This window comes from Schistocerca cancellata, chromosome 6 (assembly GCF_023864275.1).
Source record: "Schistocerca cancellata isolate TAMUIC-IGC-003103 chromosome 6, iqSchCanc2.1, whole genome shotgun sequence".
NCBI classification, from domain to species: domain Eukaryota; kingdom Metazoa; phylum Arthropoda; class Insecta; order Orthoptera; family Acrididae; genus Schistocerca; species Schistocerca cancellata.
In genome coordinates, this window is record NC_064631.1 from 511,131,596 (window position 1) to 511,151,894 (window position 20,299).

At 41.3% G+C, this 20,299-nt stretch overlaps 1 protein-coding gene across 2 annotated transcripts in view; it reads right to left on the bottom strand.

Annotated features, from left to right (window-relative positions):
* Positions 1-20,299, bottom strand: part of LOC126190945 (NBAS subunit of NRZ tethering complex-like) — a 410,919-nt gene that overhangs the window by 210,831 nt on the left and 179,789 nt on the right. For both annotated transcript variants that reach the window (XM_049931590.1, XM_049931589.1), the window contains exon 26: positions 6,823-6,934. In XM_049931590.1, the coding sequence (XP_049787547.1) occupies positions 6,823-6,934 (112 nt within the window). The remainder of the gene's footprint in view (positions 1-6,822; positions 6,935-20,299) is intronic.

Genomic DNA, 20,299 nt, shown 5'->3' on the forward strand with positions numbered 1-20,299 from the left:
TTTCCACCTGCGCAGTTCAGAAAAGCTGGTATTGATGGGAAGGATCCAGATCGCATAGGCTATGAAGCCGTCATTGAAATGAATTGCGTAGTGTTCTCAGCAATAAGATGGTCCACTTGTTTCTCAGCCACAGTTTGTCGGTGGCCATTCATGCAGACAGACATCTTGTCGGTTGTCATGCCCATATAGAATGCAGCATAGTGGTTGCAGCTAGCTTGTAGATTACATGACTGGTTTCACAGGTAGCCCTGCCCTTGATGGGATAGGTGATGTTTGCGACCGGACTGGAGTAGGTGGTGGTGGAACGATGTATGGAACAGGTCTTGCATCTAGGTCTATTACAGGGATATGAGCCATGAGGTAAAGGGTTGAGAGCACGGGTTGTGTAAGGATGGACAAGTATATTGTGTAGGATCAGTGGGCAGCAGAATACCACAGTGGGAGGGGTGAGAAGGATAGTGGGCAGGAGATTCCTCATTTCAGGGCACGACAAGAGGTAGCTGAAACCCTGGTGGAGAATGTACTTCAGCTGCTCCAGTTCTGGGTGGTACTGAGTTATGAGGGGAATGCTCCTCTGGGCCCAGACAGTGAGACTTTTTGGAGATGGTAGGAGACTGGAAAGATAAGGTAGATTTGTTTTTGTACAAGGTTGGGAGGATAATTACAGTCTGAGAAGGCTTCAGTGAAACCCTCAGTATATTTCGTGAGGGGCCACTTGTCACTGCAGATGTGATAACCACAGGTGGCTTAGCTGTATTGAACAGACTTCTTGGTATGGAACGGGTGGCAGCTGTCAAAGTAGAGGTATTGCTGGTGGTTAATAGGTTTGATATGGACAGAGGTACTGATGTAGCCATCTTTCAGGTGGAGGTCAACATCTAGGAAGGTGGCTTGTTGGGTTGTGTAGGACCAGGTGAAGCGAATGGTGGAGAAGCTGCTGAGGATGGGACGAGAAGTTCTGCTTTATGCAAGACACCTTTTTTGTTTTGTTCCACCCATACACATTTCAGCATTTTTGTGCTATCATCAGTGGGTACAATTTTTATTTTTAACTGTAAAATTGATGTTATATATTAACATTTGTGTTGTTTACAACATTATGTAAAGGTTCCATTTATAGCTTAATTGGAGAAAAATGGATGTAAGCATTAGTTAACATACCTTACATGATTTAATGTCCATTTATTTTGGTAGCTATTCTGCTACACAATATACAACTTGTCATCTGCAAACAGCAAAACTTAATTTATTTTCTCTTTGTCATGCATTTATGAATGGAAATGAGTCTGTATCGCATTTTTTGTGCGAAACTTACAGTTTTGAAGTTGTGGTACGTTCTCCTGTGTTGTTGGGGAAGTAAATAGGCTTACTTCTTAATCTATGGTCACTTGGCACTGCACTTTTTTCGATTTCTGAAAACATAGGTGGAGTTTTTGCTGCCATTATGTGTTGTTGTGGCTGTGTGGTGTTCATTTGTTTTGTAGCGTGTTTTACTGCATGAGGCGTGTTAGTTTTTAATAGTATTTGGCGTTAGTGGTGTATGGTTTGTGTGGGTTTTCATGTGTGTGTTGAGTACTGGGGCAGAGAGAGAGGTAGATAGGTAGATAGAGAGAGAGAGAGAGAGAGAGAGAGAGAGAGAGAGAGAGAGAGAGAGACAGAGACAGAGACAGAGACAGAGAGAGGGGGGGGGGGAGATGGAGTGATAGTGAGGGAGGGAGAGGGAGGTAGAAAGATTTTTATTTTTATTTATTGGTTTTTTTCCCATGAATAGTTTTGGCGTGAGTGTTACTTGTATAGTTCCTCTATTGTGGCAAAGAGGGTTTTGTTGCAAAGTGATGTGTATTCATTGAGTACTTTCTTTCCTTGGGCTATTGATTTTTGGGTGTGATAGTTTTCTTCTATAGTTAATTTTTGATATTGGCTGCTACTAGTTTTTAGGATGTGTAAGTCAGTTTCAATGTTTGTTGGGTGGTGATTGTGTGCTACAAGGTGGTCGGCAAATGTTGAGTGTGAGCTATTGCTTTTCAGTGCTCTGGGGTGTTCTGTATATCTCATTCTGAAATTCCTACATGTTTGACCCACATATACAGATTGACAGCAGTTGTAAGTTGGTAAATACCGGACTGGCTGTGTTTGTCAGTTTTGGTGGTATTTCTTCCAAGTCTGTTTTGTATTGTGTTGTTGGTTCTGTATGTGATGTTTAGTCCTTCTTTCTTTAGTATATTACCCACCCTGTGTGTGACTTTGTTGTTGTAAGTCATTATGTACCATTTGTTGCTTACTGTCTGCTGATTTCTTGTGTGTTGTGTTGTGTTGTGTTGTGTAGTGTTGTTTCTGTGAGTGTTCATGGTTATGTGTTGTTTGTTTTTGTATCTTGTGGTTTATTTTGTCTACTCTCTTTGCATCATATCCATTCTCCTGTGCAATTTGTTTTATTGTGGTCAGTTCTTCTGTGGAATCATGTTTGTTCATGGGTATTTTTTTCAGCCTGTGAAGTAAATACCTGAAGCTGACTTCTTTGTGAGTTATGGAGTGATTGGATTGGTTATGAATAATGGTGCTTGTAATTGGAGGTTTTCTCTAGATTGTGAATTTATGTTTGTTGTTTCTCTTGTGTATAATGAGATCTAAGAAATTAAGTTTTTCATTTTTTTGTGTTTCAATGGTGAATTGTATTTGTGGGTGGATGGAGTTTATGTTGTCATGAAGTTCTTTTATGTGAGCCTGTGGCTCATCTACTAAGCATGTCATCTACATATTTGTATCAATACATTATTATGTACTGTTTTGGTATTAGTATTCTGTCAAAGATTTGTTTTTCTATCTGATTGAGGAAAATGTCAGCTAGGAGGCCACTGATTTGGGATCCCATGGGTAGTCCATCATGCTGAGAGTAAAATCTGTTGTTGAATGTGAAGTAGTTTTGCTCTGTGATGAGCCTGAGTATGACCGATTTTCTTGTATGTTTGTTGTGGGTATGTTTCCTTGTAGTTGGAGGTTTCTTTCTATGATGTTGATGGTTTCTTCTGTTGAGATGTGTGTGTACATTGAAATTATGTCAAATGAAACCAATGTTGGTATGTTTGGTATGTTTTCATGTGTGTGTGTGTGTGTGTGTGTGTGTGTGTGTGTGTGTGTGTGTGTGTGTTTTGGCTAAGTGGTATCTTGGTGCTTCGGTGAAGTTTATCAATGGACATATAGGTATTCAGGGTTTGTGAAATTTTGGCAATGATTTTAGGGTGGGGGGGCCTTGGGATTTTTCTGTATCATTCTTTTAATCTGTGTTTCTCTGAAAATTGTTTCTATGTTTTTCAGGGTTTTCTGTAATTTACTTTGGTATCGGTTTGTTGGGTCACTTATTAATTCTGTGATGTTGCTTTGGATGAATTCTAATGTTTTGTGAATGTATTACTGTTTGTTTATGACTACTATTGAATTACCTTTGTCAGGTCTTGTGATGATGGCATTTTCTTGTGTTAATTTGCTCTGAAGTTTTCTGTAGGTTTCTTCTTCAGCAGTCCTAGTGTTTTCTTTTATGGTGGCTTTGTTCTCTTTAATTATGTTTCTTATTTCCTCAGCAACCAGTTCTCTTGTTAGTTTTGCATTGAATTCAGGTGTGTTTAGTTTCTGTTGCTTTATGATGTGTTCGGTTTCTGTTATGATATTTTCTACTGTCCTGTGTGACACCAGTGTGTTTATGTTATGTTTGGGACCCTTTTCAAGTAGGTTGTTTTCTTGTTCAGATAATTTTATGTCTGTTAGATTTATCACTCTTTTGTGAAAGATGTGTTTGTCGTATTGGTGGTGGGATTGGTAGGTGTTTTGTGGTTTATCATTCTGGTGAGTTTCTTTTGTTGGATTGTATGTTTTCTGCCTATTATGGTATATGTTCTGACCCTGCACCTTAGTTCACCAAAAAATGGTGGATATGTTATGTGATTTGCTAATTCTATATACAATCTGTATAGTTCAATATTCAGAGTCCATTTTCTGGAATACAATGAGGGCCAAACATGTAGGAATTTCAGAACCAGGTATACAGAACACCTCAGAGCACTGAAAAGCAATAACTCACACTCAACATTGTCAGATCATCTGACAGCACACAATCACGACCCAACAAACACTGAAACTGACTTACACACCCTAAAAACTAGTAGCAGCATATATCACAAAATAACTATAGAAGAAAACTATCATATCCAAAAATCAATAGCCCAAGGAAAGAAAGTACTCAATGAATACACATCACTCTGCAACAAAACCCTCTTTGCTGCAATAGAAGAGCTATACAAGTAACACCCACACCAAAACTATTCATGGGGGAAAAAAAAACAAATAAATAAAAATCTTTCTACCTCTCCCTCCCCCCCCCCCTCTCTCTCTCTCTCTCTCTCTCTCTCTCTACCTACCTACCTACGTACCTCTCTCTCTGCCCCAGTACTCAACACACACATGCAAACCCACACAAACCATACACCATTGACCAAATACAATTCAAAACTCGCGCGCCTCACCTAGCAAAACAAACTATGAAACAAAAAAACACCACACAGCCAAAACAACATGTAATGGCAGCGAAAACTCTTTGAGAAATTGAAAAAAATGCAGTGCCAAGCGACCATAGGTTAAGACGTAAGCCTGTTTACTTCGCCAACAACACAGGAGAACGCACTACAACTTCAAAACTGTTAGTTACACACAAAAAACGTGATACAGACTCATTTCCGTTCATAAATGCGTGACAAAGAGAAAATAAATTATGTTTTGCTGTTTGCAGATGACAAGTTGTATATTGTGTAGCAGAATAGATACCAAAATAAATGGACATTAACACCATGTAAGGTATGTTAACTAATGTTAGATCCACTTTTCTCCAATTAAGCTATAAATGGAACTTTTACATAATGTTGTAAACAACACAAATGTTACTATGTAACAACAATTTTACAGTTAAAAATAAAAATTGAACCTACTGAAGATAGTACAAAAGTGCTGAAACATGTATTGGTGAAACAAAACCAAAAAAGTGTCTTGCATAAGGCGGAGCTTCTCATCCCATTTTCGAAGCAAGCACAGACACAACAAGCAGAACTGCACCACAAGATGAGGCTGTGGCAGTTCTGGAGGAAAGTGGATAGGGTGTCCTCACCCTCGATCCAGATTGCAAAGATGTCATCAATGAATCTGAACCATGTGAGGGGTTTAGGAATCTGGATGTTTAGGTAGGATTCCCATGAATAGGTTGACATAGGATGGTGCCATGTTGGTGCCCATAGCCATACCCCAAATTTGTTTGTAGGTAATGCCTTCAAAGGAGAAATAATTGTGGGTGAGGATATACTTGGTCATGGTGACTAGGAAGGAGGTTGTTGGTTTGGAATCCATCGGGCGTCGGGAAAGATAGTGTTCAGTAACAGAAAGGCCATGGGTCTTAGGGACGTTAGTGTAAGGGGAGCTGGCATCAATAATGATGAGCAGGGCACTGTTTGGTAATGCGAAAGGAACTGTGGAGAGTCACTGGAGGAAATGATTGGTATCTTTTATATACGAGGGTAGGTTCCGCATAATAGGTTGAAGATGTTGGTTTGCGAGAGCATAGATTCTCTCGGTGGGGGTACAGTAACCGGCCACAATGGGGTGTCCTGGATGGTTGGCTTTATGGACTTCAGGAAACATGTAGAGGGCAGGAGTGTGGGGAGCAGCAGGGATGGGCAGAGAGATGTTCTCCATGGAGATGTGCCTAAAGATTTGAGGAGTGACTGGAGATCCCGCTGGATTTCTGGAATGGTGTCACTGTGGCTACGTTTGTAGGTGTATGTATCTGACAGCTGGCAGAGTCCTTCTACAGAGTAATTCTGGTAGTTGAAAACAACAGTGGTGGAGCCGCTGTCTGCAGGTAGGATTATAAGGTTGGAATCAGTTTTTATTTTTTATTTCAATGACTGCTTCCCAGCCTGTGCCATACGGATCCTTTCCTCCAACACCAGCTTTACTGAGTTGTGCACGTGGGAAATCCCCCTGCAATACATCCTACGTTCTCATAACCCTCCCGGCCTCAACCTTCATTGGTCATTGCCCTCACCTATCCAGCCCCTTCCCTCCTCCCATTCCAGTACTACATCGGTCTCATTCCACCAACACACCCAGTCCTTTTACTTCTCTCCTTCTTTCTACCCCCCCCTCACCCTCCCCCCCCCCTCCCCACCCTCTCCCCTGCCCTCTGTCTAACCGCCCGACTGTACCGACTGTACCTCTCTCCACCTTGTCCCTGGGCACTCCCCTGCAGCACTTCACTGTCCCCCACCCCTGCCTTATGATCCCTCGCCCTCTCTGCCCCAACCTCCTCCTTACTCACACCCAGTTGCCACTCCCATCATGCACTGCTGATGCGCGCAGGGTGGCTTCAGCTGCCAGAGACTGCAGTCTTGTTTTGTGTGTGTGTGTGGGGGGGGGGGGGGGGGGGGGGCTATTTTTGACAAAGACCAGACCTTGCAGGCCAAAAGCTTATTTGTGACAGTCTTTTTGTTGTGCCTATCTGCGACTCAGTATATCTGCTATATAGTAATTAGCAACTTTCCTTTTATAACATTGTTAAATTCCATGATGGATTTACTATTGTTTGATCAGTGCTTCTATTTTAGATATTTGAAAATAGTCTAGGACCAAAATCATAAAGAAGTAGAACAAATAAATAAAAATGACAGCTGAAAGTGGTATGAAATCATTTTAAAATATATTATACATGTATGTTTCCAAATAACTATGCAAAGAGGATGAAAGGTGTATTATACAGCAGACAGAGAAAAAAACACAGCTTACCGAAGTTAAGGCATCTGAGAATTCCTCCTCATCACCAGATGTTAAGTCCACACTCTCCTCAGGAATATGACTGCTTAATTGTTTGTGCAAAACCTGTGCTTCCAGGAGGCACCTATTATAATGATTACAATTAATTAAACACAAAATGCACAAAAGAAACACTCAGTTTTTTTCCAGTTATAAGTTAGAGACAATCACAGTTTTTCAGATATTAAAAAATCTGATTAGTTTTCTATTAAAGCTAAAGTAACAATATAACACAAGAAGGCCTGCTTTTCACTTCTAATTACTAGAAGAGTGAAGCTAACAATCTCTCAGAATTACAGCCCTTGATAAACATGTAGCCCTAGCTATGGAATACAATGTGGCAGTCAAAGTTTTAATAACCATTTAAAAAAAACATAATTAATTTTTGGTTTGTTTGCAGCTGTGTGTCTAAAGCCCTGGTACATACTGAAATCCTCATATTGAAGTACTGTAACATGCTACTAGAGGAGCGAAAATGAAACTCGCACAGCACAATGAGTAAGTGGAGTACTGTGCAATAATTTGTTTTCCTCATTTGTAGGGGAACAACACTGCAACAATCCATGTTGAGTTAGTATAAGTGTAAGGCAACAATGCACCACCATGTGACGGAGTCATTAGATAGTGTACATGCTACCACTACATCAAATAAATCTGAATAATGATGAATGAAGTAAAATAAAATATTTCTAAGAATCAGGAATGGCAAGAGAAGTGCAGGCCCTGGCAATCGATGACTGGTGCATCGAGGTGATAGCAGAGAAAGTGCATATCTGTTACGGATCAGTTTACAACATATTGCATTACATTTTTAAAGTGACAAAGGTTTCTACAACCGCCCACTCAGAAACCTCACAGAACTGAGGCAGCAGTGGAAATACTGCAGTTGTGTCACGCAAATCCAGACATGTTTAGCTTTGGTGTACCACTGCGACCCCTGGACAATGGATCAAAGCAAGCAGCAGAACTAGGTGGAGTCACCGCTGCTGAAAAGGATCAAGACCCAACAGTCACTGGACAAGGGGTCGCTGAATGTATTTTGAGACTGCCATGATGTGGTGCCCATAATGGTCCAAACTGACACAGCACAACACTACGTCATGGGAGGTTGCCGAAAAGGCTTGTTTTGCTCCAGCTCAATCTGTGCAAGACATAGTCACACATTCTGCTTCTTCAGGGTAGCAAATTTTACCTCACCTCCCACCCCCAATAAACTAAAAAATAACATTGCATCCAGTGTCTTAATGTCTTTCTTAGACAAAGAAATCATTGTGTGGTTGCCATTTACAGAATAAAAACAATGTGTTACCTACATCTGCATACAAACTCCACAAGCCACCATATGGTGCATGGCGAACAATGTGTTACTTACATCTCCATACATAGTTCACAAGCCACCATATGGGACATGGGGAAGGGCAACCTGTAACCCTACTAGTCATTTACTTTCCTGTTCCACTCACAAATACAATGATGGAGAAACTACTGTCTATATGTCTCCGTGCAAGCCCTAATCTCTACAATCTTATATTCATAGGTCTTATGCTAAATGTATGTTGGCAGCAGTAGAATCATCCTGCAGTCAGCATCAAATGCTGGTTCTCTAAATTTTCTAAATAGTGCTCCTCGAAAAGAAAGTTGCCTTACCTCCAGGGATTCCCATTAGAGTTCCCGAAGCTTCTCCATAACAACTGTGTGTTGTTCTAACCTACCGGTAACAAATCTAGCAGCCTGCCTGTGAATTGCTTCTATTTCTTTCTCTAATATGACCTGGTGCAGCTCCCAAACACACTAACAGCATTCAACAATGGGTTGCATTAATGTGCTCTCCTTTACAGATGAAGTGCACTTTCCTAAAATTGTCCCAATAAACCTTAGTTGGCCATTCACATTCCCTGCTACAATACTTACATGCTCATTCCATTTCATACTGCTTTACAATCTTTTGAAGGTGGAATGTTTTTGAACAGCTGAAATGCAGACTTCTACAGGTAATGTCTCTGCCATGTCAGCCATTAATGAGAAAAATGTGTCAAACTGAAAGATTAATATGCAGAGAAGGACTAAAACCACCACCGAGTTTCATGGTTGTGGCAAAGATCACTCCCGGATCTCATTCTGTTTAAACTGTAAATCCGCAACATGCTAGGTACTAACTCCACAAAAAACAGTATGCAGGTAACATGGGGTTAATATATCGTACATGAAGATGATGAGATGAATACAGTAAGCAGCTTTAGAAGGATTTAGGATGCAGTAGTTATTCAGAGATGATGAGGCTTGCACAGGATAGAGTAACATGGAGGGCAGCTTCAAACCAGCCTGAAGATCACAACAGCGAACAAAGCGTTGCGAGAGTAGACATTCGCGTGAACTCATCATATTGAATGAGTGCTTTTGCAAATGAAGACTCCAGCCAATTCAAGTAGTACAACAGGTCACAGCATTCCATATCCATAACAAAAGGGCACACAGGACACCGAGTTTCCACAATGACAAAGTGATTTCTGAGTTGGAACATTTCCTTAACAGCCAAAAAAAAGACATCTCCATCCAAAGTCTGCACCAAGTTATCCATCATTCAGAAGAATGTGTCACACTAAAGAGTGAGCTGGAAAAGAAGGACTAATACCATTACTGTCACAAACTTTCATGGTCACAGGTTATTTTTTTTGAGGTGATAATTAAAATTTTATGACTACCTCTCATACTTTAATGAAAATGTTATGTATTTTTATTTATTACTGGTCCTTGTTTTATCTAGCCTGGCCAGATAAGAGTCTTTAAGCCTTCCCTTACATCACACCACAAACTATACATACCAAATACCTTACTAAAGATTTTTTACCATGTTTCACATTTTTTATATGTACTTGTACATCAATTAAGTATACATCTGTGATTTTTTGACAGTAATTACCAAAAATTATCAGTGCATAGAGGGGGTAGTTAAATCTGGAGGTGGCTTGTTGACACTTTGGAGCTGTTTCTTATTCCATGACCATGATACACTCATTCAGGCCACTGTTAACAAGAACTACAGTGTTATTTCAACATTAACAGTGACCAAGTACTCCCATTCATAGCACATATTAATGGTGACCATGATGTGGACACACTAGCCTTCTGAGATGACAACAGCAGCCCTCAAAGGACTGCACACATATATTACAGATTTGACAAATGCTCAGGAACCCTATCTCATCTGAACACAACTACTAAAATGTCTGGTCGTAATCCCATGGAAAACATCTGGGACTGCTTGTAACAGAAGGTGAACTGTAGAATTAATATCTCCAAAATTTAGATGATTAATTGGAAATGAGGTGGCTTCCGCATATCTGAAATTTTGGACTCCCTTCCTTACTGAATTGAAGCTGCTATCAAAGTGGTGGTGTTGTTTGATATTATCATGATGTCTTTGGAGATGACTAATTTTGTTAGTTGTACTTCTCTGACAAATACAAAAATTTCCAGTATCAGTCTCATTTCTTATATGGCACTAAAATGCCACCATAAATAGTTTTCTGTTAATGTGAGCAGTATTACTGAATTTGTGTTGAGACAGTGCAATAACATGTATATAAATCCAACAAAATGTGAGAGTGTCAGTTCCCTGTTGGTTGTACTTTGATTGTATCTGCATTTGTGGGTAATTTAAACAAAAAATTACTATCATAAGGATCTGGTAAACAATATTTATTTGTTGACAACACTTTCGAAGAAGACACTAAGGTCCTCACCTTTGCTTCAATCAATAGACTTGAGTGACCCACAATCACTACTGGTTCTCAATTCCAAACAAAGGGGAGGCACTTACATATACCAAAAATGAATTGTATCCAAAATGGACCTGTGTGTAAAACCTTCAGTTAGAACGCATTGCTCTGAAAGACAAGATTGTAATTCACTTCTGTTATCTAGTAGCTATGTGCTAATTATTATTTATCGACTTATTTGCCAAGTCTCCTACATAAAAAATCCAAGCTTTTCAGGATAACAGCTTACTCAATAAAGACCAATGCTTCTGCTAAACATGAGAATATTCCTGAAATGTTCATGTAATTGTCCACAGTATTTAAGAAATGGTTAATAACATTGAAAGTAGCTCTTTCGGTTAAATGTTATGACGTAAAGCCGTGTTGCCATCTAAAAATAATTTATGTTTTGTTCCAGGATCCATTCAGTTGTTGGTTGGTTGGTTGGTTTAATGATCAAAGGGACCAAACTACAAGGTTGTCAGTCCCTCCTACATGAACAGCAAATCAACAAAACTATACACCACAGAAAGGCCTAGTGCAGAATGGAACATGGGAGAAGAAAAGGGGGAAAGGAAGGAAGGCAGGTGAGATGCCCTGTCCAAGAAGCAGTTAGAAGCCCTCAAAGGCAGAAATTGTGATGGGGACATATCGCCCGCCATTTACCAGACGCACCCCACCTAACACCACACAGAAAAGTCTAGCGATATGGATAGGGTGAGAGGAGTACAGGAAAATAGAGAAAGAACACCACATAAAACAGAACATGTGAGAAGGAGGGAGAAGAGCAAAAGAATGGATAGGGCACATGCAACAACAGAGCACCAAGTCCAGACAGTCACTGCGTGATCGGGGCAGAGGAGGCAATAGGTCAAGCAAGTATGGCCAATGCAGAGCCAACAGAGATCAATGGAGTGCTTGCAAGATACTCACATGGAGGACCTAAACAAATCTGAGGTCTTCTTTATAGCCTGTAGTTTGTTCAGAGAAGTCAAAATACGCCATTCTGTATCCCAGATCATTAGAACTTCAAGGGATAATACCGATCGAAGACCCATTTCCAGAATATCAATTTCAAGAGGGCATCTTTCTTGTAGCCAATTTTGGCAGCCTGTCAGCGAGTTCATTCACCATGATCCCAATGTGACTTGGGTCTGTAAATAGACCACCGAGTGTCCACTTTGTTTGAGGGCAAAATGGGAATCCTGGATATTCAGGACCAAGGGACAGTGAGGCTAATACTGGTCAAGAGCTTGTAAACTGCTCAAGACAGTCGCTACAGATGATGATGGACTCACCAGTGCAGGAATGGATATGTTCTAGAGCATAAGAGATGGCAACAGCCTGTGCAGTGAAAACAGTGCAGCCATCCGGGGAGAATCAGAGCTCATTAAAGCTTTCATGAACTTAAGCAAAACCAGTGTGACTGGCAACCATTGAGCCATCAGTATAGAGTACTTCTGAACCCCAAAATGCAGCAAAAATGGAGAAGAATTAGTGAAAGAGGGCCTCAGGCAGGGCTGAGTCTTTCACACCTTGTGATAGGACATGACAGAGCTGTGGATGGAGATGCACAACAGAGGTGTACATTAGCAGGCCTGGTGAAGAAGTGGTAGAGGGGAAAGCCGGAATTTTGAAAAAAGATACTGGATGCAAATGGTGACTGTAACCCCTACGCCATTGAGGGAGGATGATCTTCATATCTGGAAAGTGGAAACAGTAGCTCAAGTGCTCTGGGGAGCAGCAGATGCATAATGCACAAGCAACCAACTGTTGGCGCAGAACCCACAATGGTGGAACCCTTGGCTCCACTAGGAGGTGATTATGGGGCTAGTCTGAAAGGCACCAGTTGATACTCATACCCTGAAATGGTGTATCGTGTCCAGCATTGGAAGTGTGAAAGGTAATGCCAGCAATATGCAAGACTCTCATAATCTAGAGGGATCTGGATCAATGCTTACTAGAAATGTAGCAGAGTAGAGCAGTCCTCACTCCAACTTGTATTGCTGAGGCATCAAAGAACATGGAGGTGCAGCAAACATCTCTGCTTTAGTTGACAACGATGAGGAAGCCATGTCAACCAGGTATCAAAGACAAGTTCCAAAAAACAATGAGGGTCCACCACATTGAGGGACGAAATTAGAATTGTATTAATACCTTCATCTGCTATCGGGCGTTGATATATATAAACGGGAACAGGTGAAAATGTGTGCCCCGACTGGGACTCGGACCCGGGATCTCCTGCTTACATGGCAGACGCTCTATCCATCTGAGTCACCGAGGGCACAGAGGATAACACAACTGCAGGGACAATCTCGTGCACACCTCCTGCAAGAACCACATTCTCACCTTGTATGTCCACACACTACATTCGTAGTGTCCTGCCCCAACACACTCATTACTCGTGGAAGACGTTCTTACCAAGTCCCATAAGAGTTCAGGGTATGTGTGTGCATCTACATAGAAGAAGAAGAAGGTCATGGCCTGTGTTGCCAGAACTATATACTTATATGGATACAGCGTCTGTTCTTTTGGATATATCCGAAAGAAGATGCAGACGGGCTGCACTATACAGTGGTGACAGAAATGTATTATGCAGGTCTTGGCAGCCGAAAATTGCATTGCATTTGATGTACTGCTCCCTGCAATCTGCATTTGCAACACTCATCACAGACAAATAAAAATATGTGCAAAAGTCATCAGTATACAACGAAGGGGAAACCACAGGTCCCACAGACACCGCCAGACCATTGATAGCCACTAAAACAGAGAGGGACACTTGAAACAGAATCCAGCAGAACTTCATTCTCCTGTAGATGAGAGGTGTTATGGGAGGCACCCAAAAAGTGTGACATGAAAGAAAGTTCCAGATAAAAATTTCGAGCATGCCATGGATGCCCACTCGGGTACTGTGGCAAGGATCTGGTGGTGCTGTGTGGTATCATAAGATTTATGCAGGTCAGAGGAGACGGCAACAAAGTGTTGATGCCAGGCAAAAGTCATTCAGATAGCAGACTCCAAGTGGACTAAATTATCTGCAGTAGAATGGCCTTGGCAAAAACCATCCCAGATCAAAGCCAATTGGTCCTGGGATTCAAGGATCAAATACAATGTTCAAGTCACCAAATGTTCAAGTAACTTGCAGAGGACATTGGTTAAACTGGTCAGATGATAACTGTCCATCTGAGGAGGCAGTTTATCCAATTTCAAAACTGGAATAACTACACTTTCTCGGTATAGGGAAGGGAATTCCCCATCACTCCAGAAACGGTCATGGAGGATAAGCATATGATGTTGGCTAGCCACTGACAAGTGTTGAAGCATTTGGTTGTGCACCAGTCCACTCCAGAAGCCCTGTCAGGGCAGAGAGGAAGGATGCTGCCAAATTCCCACTCACTAAATGGGGCATTATAAGGTTCCAGCTGGTGAGGAATGAAACATAAAGGGAGTTGTTCCTGACGGTGTTTGAGAAGGTAGAATGTGGGTAAATAGTGGACTGATAGCAGGGCCTGGGCAAAATGCCACGGAAAATGCTCACTGATAATGTTCGTGCTGCTGAAGATAACAACATTTGTGAAGATAACAAAATTCAAGGAAATTCTCAGTACATCTGTAGGACAGCAGCCAAAAATCCGCTTGCTTCGCCCATACTTGTGAAGCAGGAGTGTGCAGCCCTATGGCAGCAACATATCATTCCCTATAAATACATCTGTAGCATTTAATAACAAAATGGGCCCAGGTGTGAAGCTGTTTAAAGGCCAGGAGGTGGTTGAGAGATGGATATCACTTGTAGCACTTGGGCATGACGGTGGCCTTTAATAGCTACAGCAGTTTTGGAGGTCCACCACAGGACAGTCTCCCACTGGGGAGAACCCAAGGAAGAGGGAATCGTAGAAGCTGAAAGGATGGCACTGGTCAAACTCTGTACAGACTCATCAATGCAGTTCTGTGGTGGAACAGTTGGGATGGCAGCCAAGGAAAAGGAATGTCAATAAAAATTAGTAAAGGCCCACCCAGAAGGGCGCGCTGTGAACGATGCAGAAGGAAGATAAGACAATCAGAAAATGACTGCTGTTGCACAAATCACTGAATTCCCCATGGGACAGAGGGACGAATCCAGGGCTACAGAAGGAAAGATCAATGGCCAAGATAGTGCCTTGTGCCACACTAAAGTGTGTGGGGGCTCCAGTTTTGGGAAGGCAGAGATCAAGCTCTGCCAGCAGGTCTTCAACAAACTTGTCCTGGTCAGCGGTCGCAGTGCCATGCCACAAACGGTTATGGCCATCAAAATCTGCAAGGCAAAAGGCAAATGAAGGGGTGGAGGGAGCTATCGAAAAACGGCAAGACGAGCAGAAAGCATATTAGTAGTTTGGGAGTGTGGGAGGAGATAAAGATTGCCTATCATTATCACAGAGTCTAAATGGATCTGAATGGCCGCAGCTTCAGTGTGGTTTGAAGAAAAACCCAGAAACTATGTCCATGCGGACCAATGTACAGACACCACTGAAGGCTAGCAAAGGTCTGACCCAGTTACAACACAAGATGTGGAAACCACAAAGAGTTGGCAAATGAGCATCCACAAAATGAGATTCCTGCAATACAACACAAGCTACAGTGTAGAGAGAAATAAGAGGCTGCAATTCTGGAAGGTGACAATAATAGCCATTACAATTCCACTGTAGAGGAATAGTACAAGAGGCTGGATGGACACTGAATGGACCAGAATTGGTCATTGTGCTGTGTCATTGCCAGTCACCAGTAAGGATTAAGTGACATCCACAAATGTATGATCGGACCTTGATTGAAAGCAAGGGGGTGACACCACCTGGAATGTAAAGGGGGTTCTCGTCTTGAGATTTGTGCATCTTCTTCTTCTCCTTTTGGGGGGGGGGGGGGGGGCAAGAGGAGGTGTGGTGAGGAAGAGAGCAAGACACAGCAATATCAGGATCCATAAGAGAACACATGGCCTTGAAAACCACAGAGAATGGGTCCCATGTCCGACCTGAAGTAACAATCTTCTTTCCCTGGAGACACCAGGGAGGGGGACTACTAAAAATAGCCCTGTCCCTGGCAGCTGACAGAGAAGATAATTTTTTGTCTGGCTGAGGAGAAGGAGTGTCCTGAATATTCCTGTCCTTTTTATAGATAGAGCAATATGGCTAGCAAGGATAATGTGGGCTGGAACTGTTCACTTGGGCAGTGGGGTACAAGGACTCCCCACTTGGGGAGAACAGCCACAGTCGCCACAAACAGGAGTCGCCTCACATCATAAAGATGGGTGAATGAAATTGAGCCACTGGGGACAGCAAATGGTAGGTGGGATATAGGACTTTGCATCACAACAGTAAACCACAACTTCGACTTTTCCAGAAGGATACCCCCACAAAGGCCAGGATGAAAGCGCCATTATCTAGGCGATTATCCTTGGGACCTATGTGGACTCACTAGAAAAAACAAAAGCTGTATCATGACAGATTAGTGCCAAGTTCTTCATCAGACTGAATAAGGACGTCCCTGTGGAAAATAATGCCCTGGGTCACATTTAAGGACTGGTTAGGAGTAATGTTCAACGGGATGTCTCCTAAGTGCTCACAAGTGCAAAGGGAAGCTGATTGACTGGCAGAAGAGGTTTTAATTAGAGGGAACCAAATTGATCTTACTAATCAATTTCACCAAACTTTTCTTCATTGTGTTCTACAAAAAAAGGCTGTTTGGTAGTGGCGAATGTCTCTCCATCTGTCCTGGAACAAATCAAGTAATGAGGGTTGCTCATCCAGCTAGCCACGCAGTCTAACGCGCTGCTTCCGGAGCGGGAAGGCATGTCAGTGCCCGGCACGAATCCACCCGGCAGATTAATGTTGAGGTCCGGTGTGCAGGCCAGTCTGTGGATGGTTTTTAAGGCAGTTTTCCATCTACCTCAGTGAATGCGAGTTGGTTCCGCCTCAGTTGCACTGTGTCGACAATTGCTGGCAAACACCGATTCCACGTCAGCTTACATTAGATATGCTTTGCACAATATTGCGAGAAACAGAGTTTTTGAAGGCTGCAATTCATCACAGTGACTTGGTAACCATACTCAAAAATATAACATCCTCCTGAGTCAGTGTTATCCTATAATGTAATGGTTAGCATACTAACATGCCATGTAGAAGGTCGTAGGTTTGAATCTCGTCAAGTGTCACAAAATCTTTTATTATTTCTAACTCTAATCAAAAGAGTCTGATCGTCATTTTTATTCAGTTAATTGGTTTAAATGTAACTTTTTATTCCTAATTTTTTGCCACTTCATTTGGATTCTCTTACTGACTTTTGTATTTGCTCTTATTTTTCTATCTATCATTCTTTTCTCGTCTGAAATCTGCCTGTGTTGCCTACAATCTGCAACCAAGTGACAACAAGGACAGCTCTTCGCTTGGTAATGTGGCAGCTAACGTAGCCAGAGAGAGGATGGTTTCAGGTAATCAATGTTAGCAAGAAATTACAGTATGTTTTTAGTGTTGAAAAAGAGCTTTTCCTGTCTCAGTTTACTTGTAGAGGTTAGCTTTAATCATTGTGAACAAACCGATTGTGATTTTAGTTCTGCCACAGAATATCTACTATTATGTTCTTGGATGCATTGCACATCTTGAGCTTGTGGTTAGCTTAGGACACGAGTTTAAATTCAGAGCTACAAAACATGTCTCTTGCCACTGTTCAGACATTGGTTACCTAAAATCAGCTCTCGACAAACCACCTTGCATTTCTAATGTACCTCATGGTGGCCCCCTCCAACACTGCTCCATGTTATACATTAATAGCATTTGTGGAGTGATTTGCCTTGCTTGTGTGTTACCTATAACTGAACAGTAGCTGTTGGCCAATGTGGCAACACTGTAGCAGCAAGTGACATATATCAACTATCAAGTAATGTTAAATAAACTACAGTTTCTAAATTGTAAAAGGGTTTTTTGAATGTGTAGTGCTTTATTCTCAGAAGATAATCACTGGGAAAAAGCACGTAGAAGAACATGCATAAGACTTAATGCAATATACTTGGGTCATGCCATGTCAATTCAACCAATTTGAGAAAATGTTCCAGCTGATAGTCTCAGATTTGGCTGAAATTTAGCACACCAATGCTACAAAGTGTGGAACACTCATGTACAAAATTTTAAGTTCCCCTACGAATTAGTTCCAGAATTGTGACTTGTGAAAGAAGGTGGCATGACCCGGAAATAGCAACCCGCATCTGGCAATCTATCTTCAGACCCAACTTCAGGTCTTAATAACTTTGGAACTATTCCACACAGTCCAGTGAAATTTTTACAACCCAGTAACATCCACTTAGAGAACACACTCTGTGAATCAAAACACCAACAACATATTTCTGAGGGAAAATAAAAAATTCCAAAATGTGATTAAAAAAATGTAATACGTTAAAAGGTACATATTGTAGGTGCCCTCTATGCCAAATATAATTCACTCAAAAAGGGTATAAATTTTTTTGTGGTAAGCTTAATGTAGCCTAAACACACACAGAACTCATCTTGCCCATATCAGTCACACAAACAGAGTTACATGCACATGAAAATACAAAAATTTGAAAAATTACCTGAAATACATGGGTTTTCTAAGTGTGGTAGCACAAAAGGGACAAGTGGTATCCAAGCCAAATTTCAAACACTGCATAAGTAGACCATAATATAATATGTGGCAAAATTTCAACTTGTTATTGCAAGGCATTTGTATACAAAAAAAGTTGACAGAGATGTATTTGGTTACATTTCTTTTAACACAATTTAGCAAGTAACAGTGATGATGCAGACAGCTTGTTTCAGATAAAGCTGCAGCAATTGTTGGGAACCATTAGGCAACAAAAAGTTAAACAATGGTAGTTTTCAGGGACACAATGAGTCATTGTTAGGCAGGAACAACAAAGGAAACAAGCAACAATTACAGGTTACTCATGTTTTTAAGATTCTAGTTCAGACTGGTCAGTACTGTTGTGGAAAGTCAGTATGGAGGCAGAAGAGTGTACTAGTGGTGCTTTTTTTTTTCCAAACAAGTTGCAGTATTGGTAGAGCACAAGCATCTGAAAGTCATAAAACAACATATGGAACAAAATGTGGCATTCACTTTGTACTGTATGATATGGATGAATCGGACCAAGATTTGTTGCTATGGAGATCCGGGATACACCCAGTGGGAACAAGAAGTACAGTTCCACGAACTTTAGTGTTTGTTATCATCATATGAAAGTGTTTCTGGATAAGTATTCTTTCCTACAAATAAGTTGTTTTGACCCATTTTGTATTCATAAGAAGACAGTGAAGCGTAGCTTCAGAGAAATTGATATAAAATCAGTATTGAAAGTGAATCAGTGCATGGGACTTAACATGAAACCAGGACAAAAGTTATGTTCCAGGTGTGTTACACTGCTAAAAAATGAAGAATATTCTGATAATTTACATGACAGTGACGAAGAGTATCAGCCACCTTCAACCGTGGATGAGCAATTAAATACTTCATTGACTGCTCTTGGTTTGTCTCCCATGAAGACACACAAAGTTGGAAAAGAGACAGGCCCAGCTATGGTAGAAGAAAACTACAAGAAGCTCAAATGGAATTAAAACACAAAATAGCTGACACACTAATGGTGGAAGAGGAAGAACTATCTGCTCCAAAGGAACAGAAATCATGCCGGAAATGCTATGATTTGGACAAAATTGTGCATGATTTGAAAGAAAAATGTGCCATATCCACATGCCAGAAAAAAAAGTAGCTATTCTTACCCTTGCACCTTCCAGCTGATCTATTGACTACACTTACAAAGGAATTCAATGTTTCTACATACAAAGTAAAGCAAGCTAGGAAAATAAAAGCAACCCAAGGGGTGCTCCCACAACTTCAGCAGGCTCAGGGTAAGCAATTGAGTTCAGAAATAAAGGTGCTAGTGTCAGAGTTTTATGAAAATAATGGCTACAGCCGAATAATGCCTGGCCTACTTTGGTATTGGGATACATCTTTTTTTCAATTTTTGGCCAAAATGGGTTGTGCCTATAAGTGCAAGGGGCACACACAATGTTTGTGTATGCGAGACTCATCAAAATGCTAAGCTGATGTTTGCTGCTATAAAGGATTCTGGTCTGGATTACAAAGGTACAATGAAGCTGCTAGTGTGTGACATCAGTTCCTACCAGTGCATGATACACAGGTGTGAAAAGTGTCCTGGTAAGGCAAATCTTGTAGAACACATGAATAACAAACTGTATGTTGAACTCGTTATGGATGAACTTGTTTCTTATAAACAATGGACACACATGGATCGCACAAGTCTTGAAACAAAGTAAAGTACAGTGGAAGATTTTGTTGAAATGTGTTGTCAAAAAACGGACCACACACAGCTTCACAGCAAAAGCACAATCGGCGTATCTCCAGTTTTGTAAGGATAATTTGAAACAAGATGAAAATATAGTAATACTAGACTTTTCTGTGGGGTTGTTAGTACCCCCATCGGGCACCTCCCCAGGTGGCGGATAGGGGAATGCCTCCTAGATATAGGTGGTACTGGGGAAATCAAATACCCAGGGCGGACCAAAAACTAACGAAATGTAGTGTCTGAACTCCTAGAGGAGCGGATACAAACAGCGTCTGTTCTCCATGTTAGGAGCGGCTGAACACACACTCTGGAACTTACAATCCCAGTTTTAACC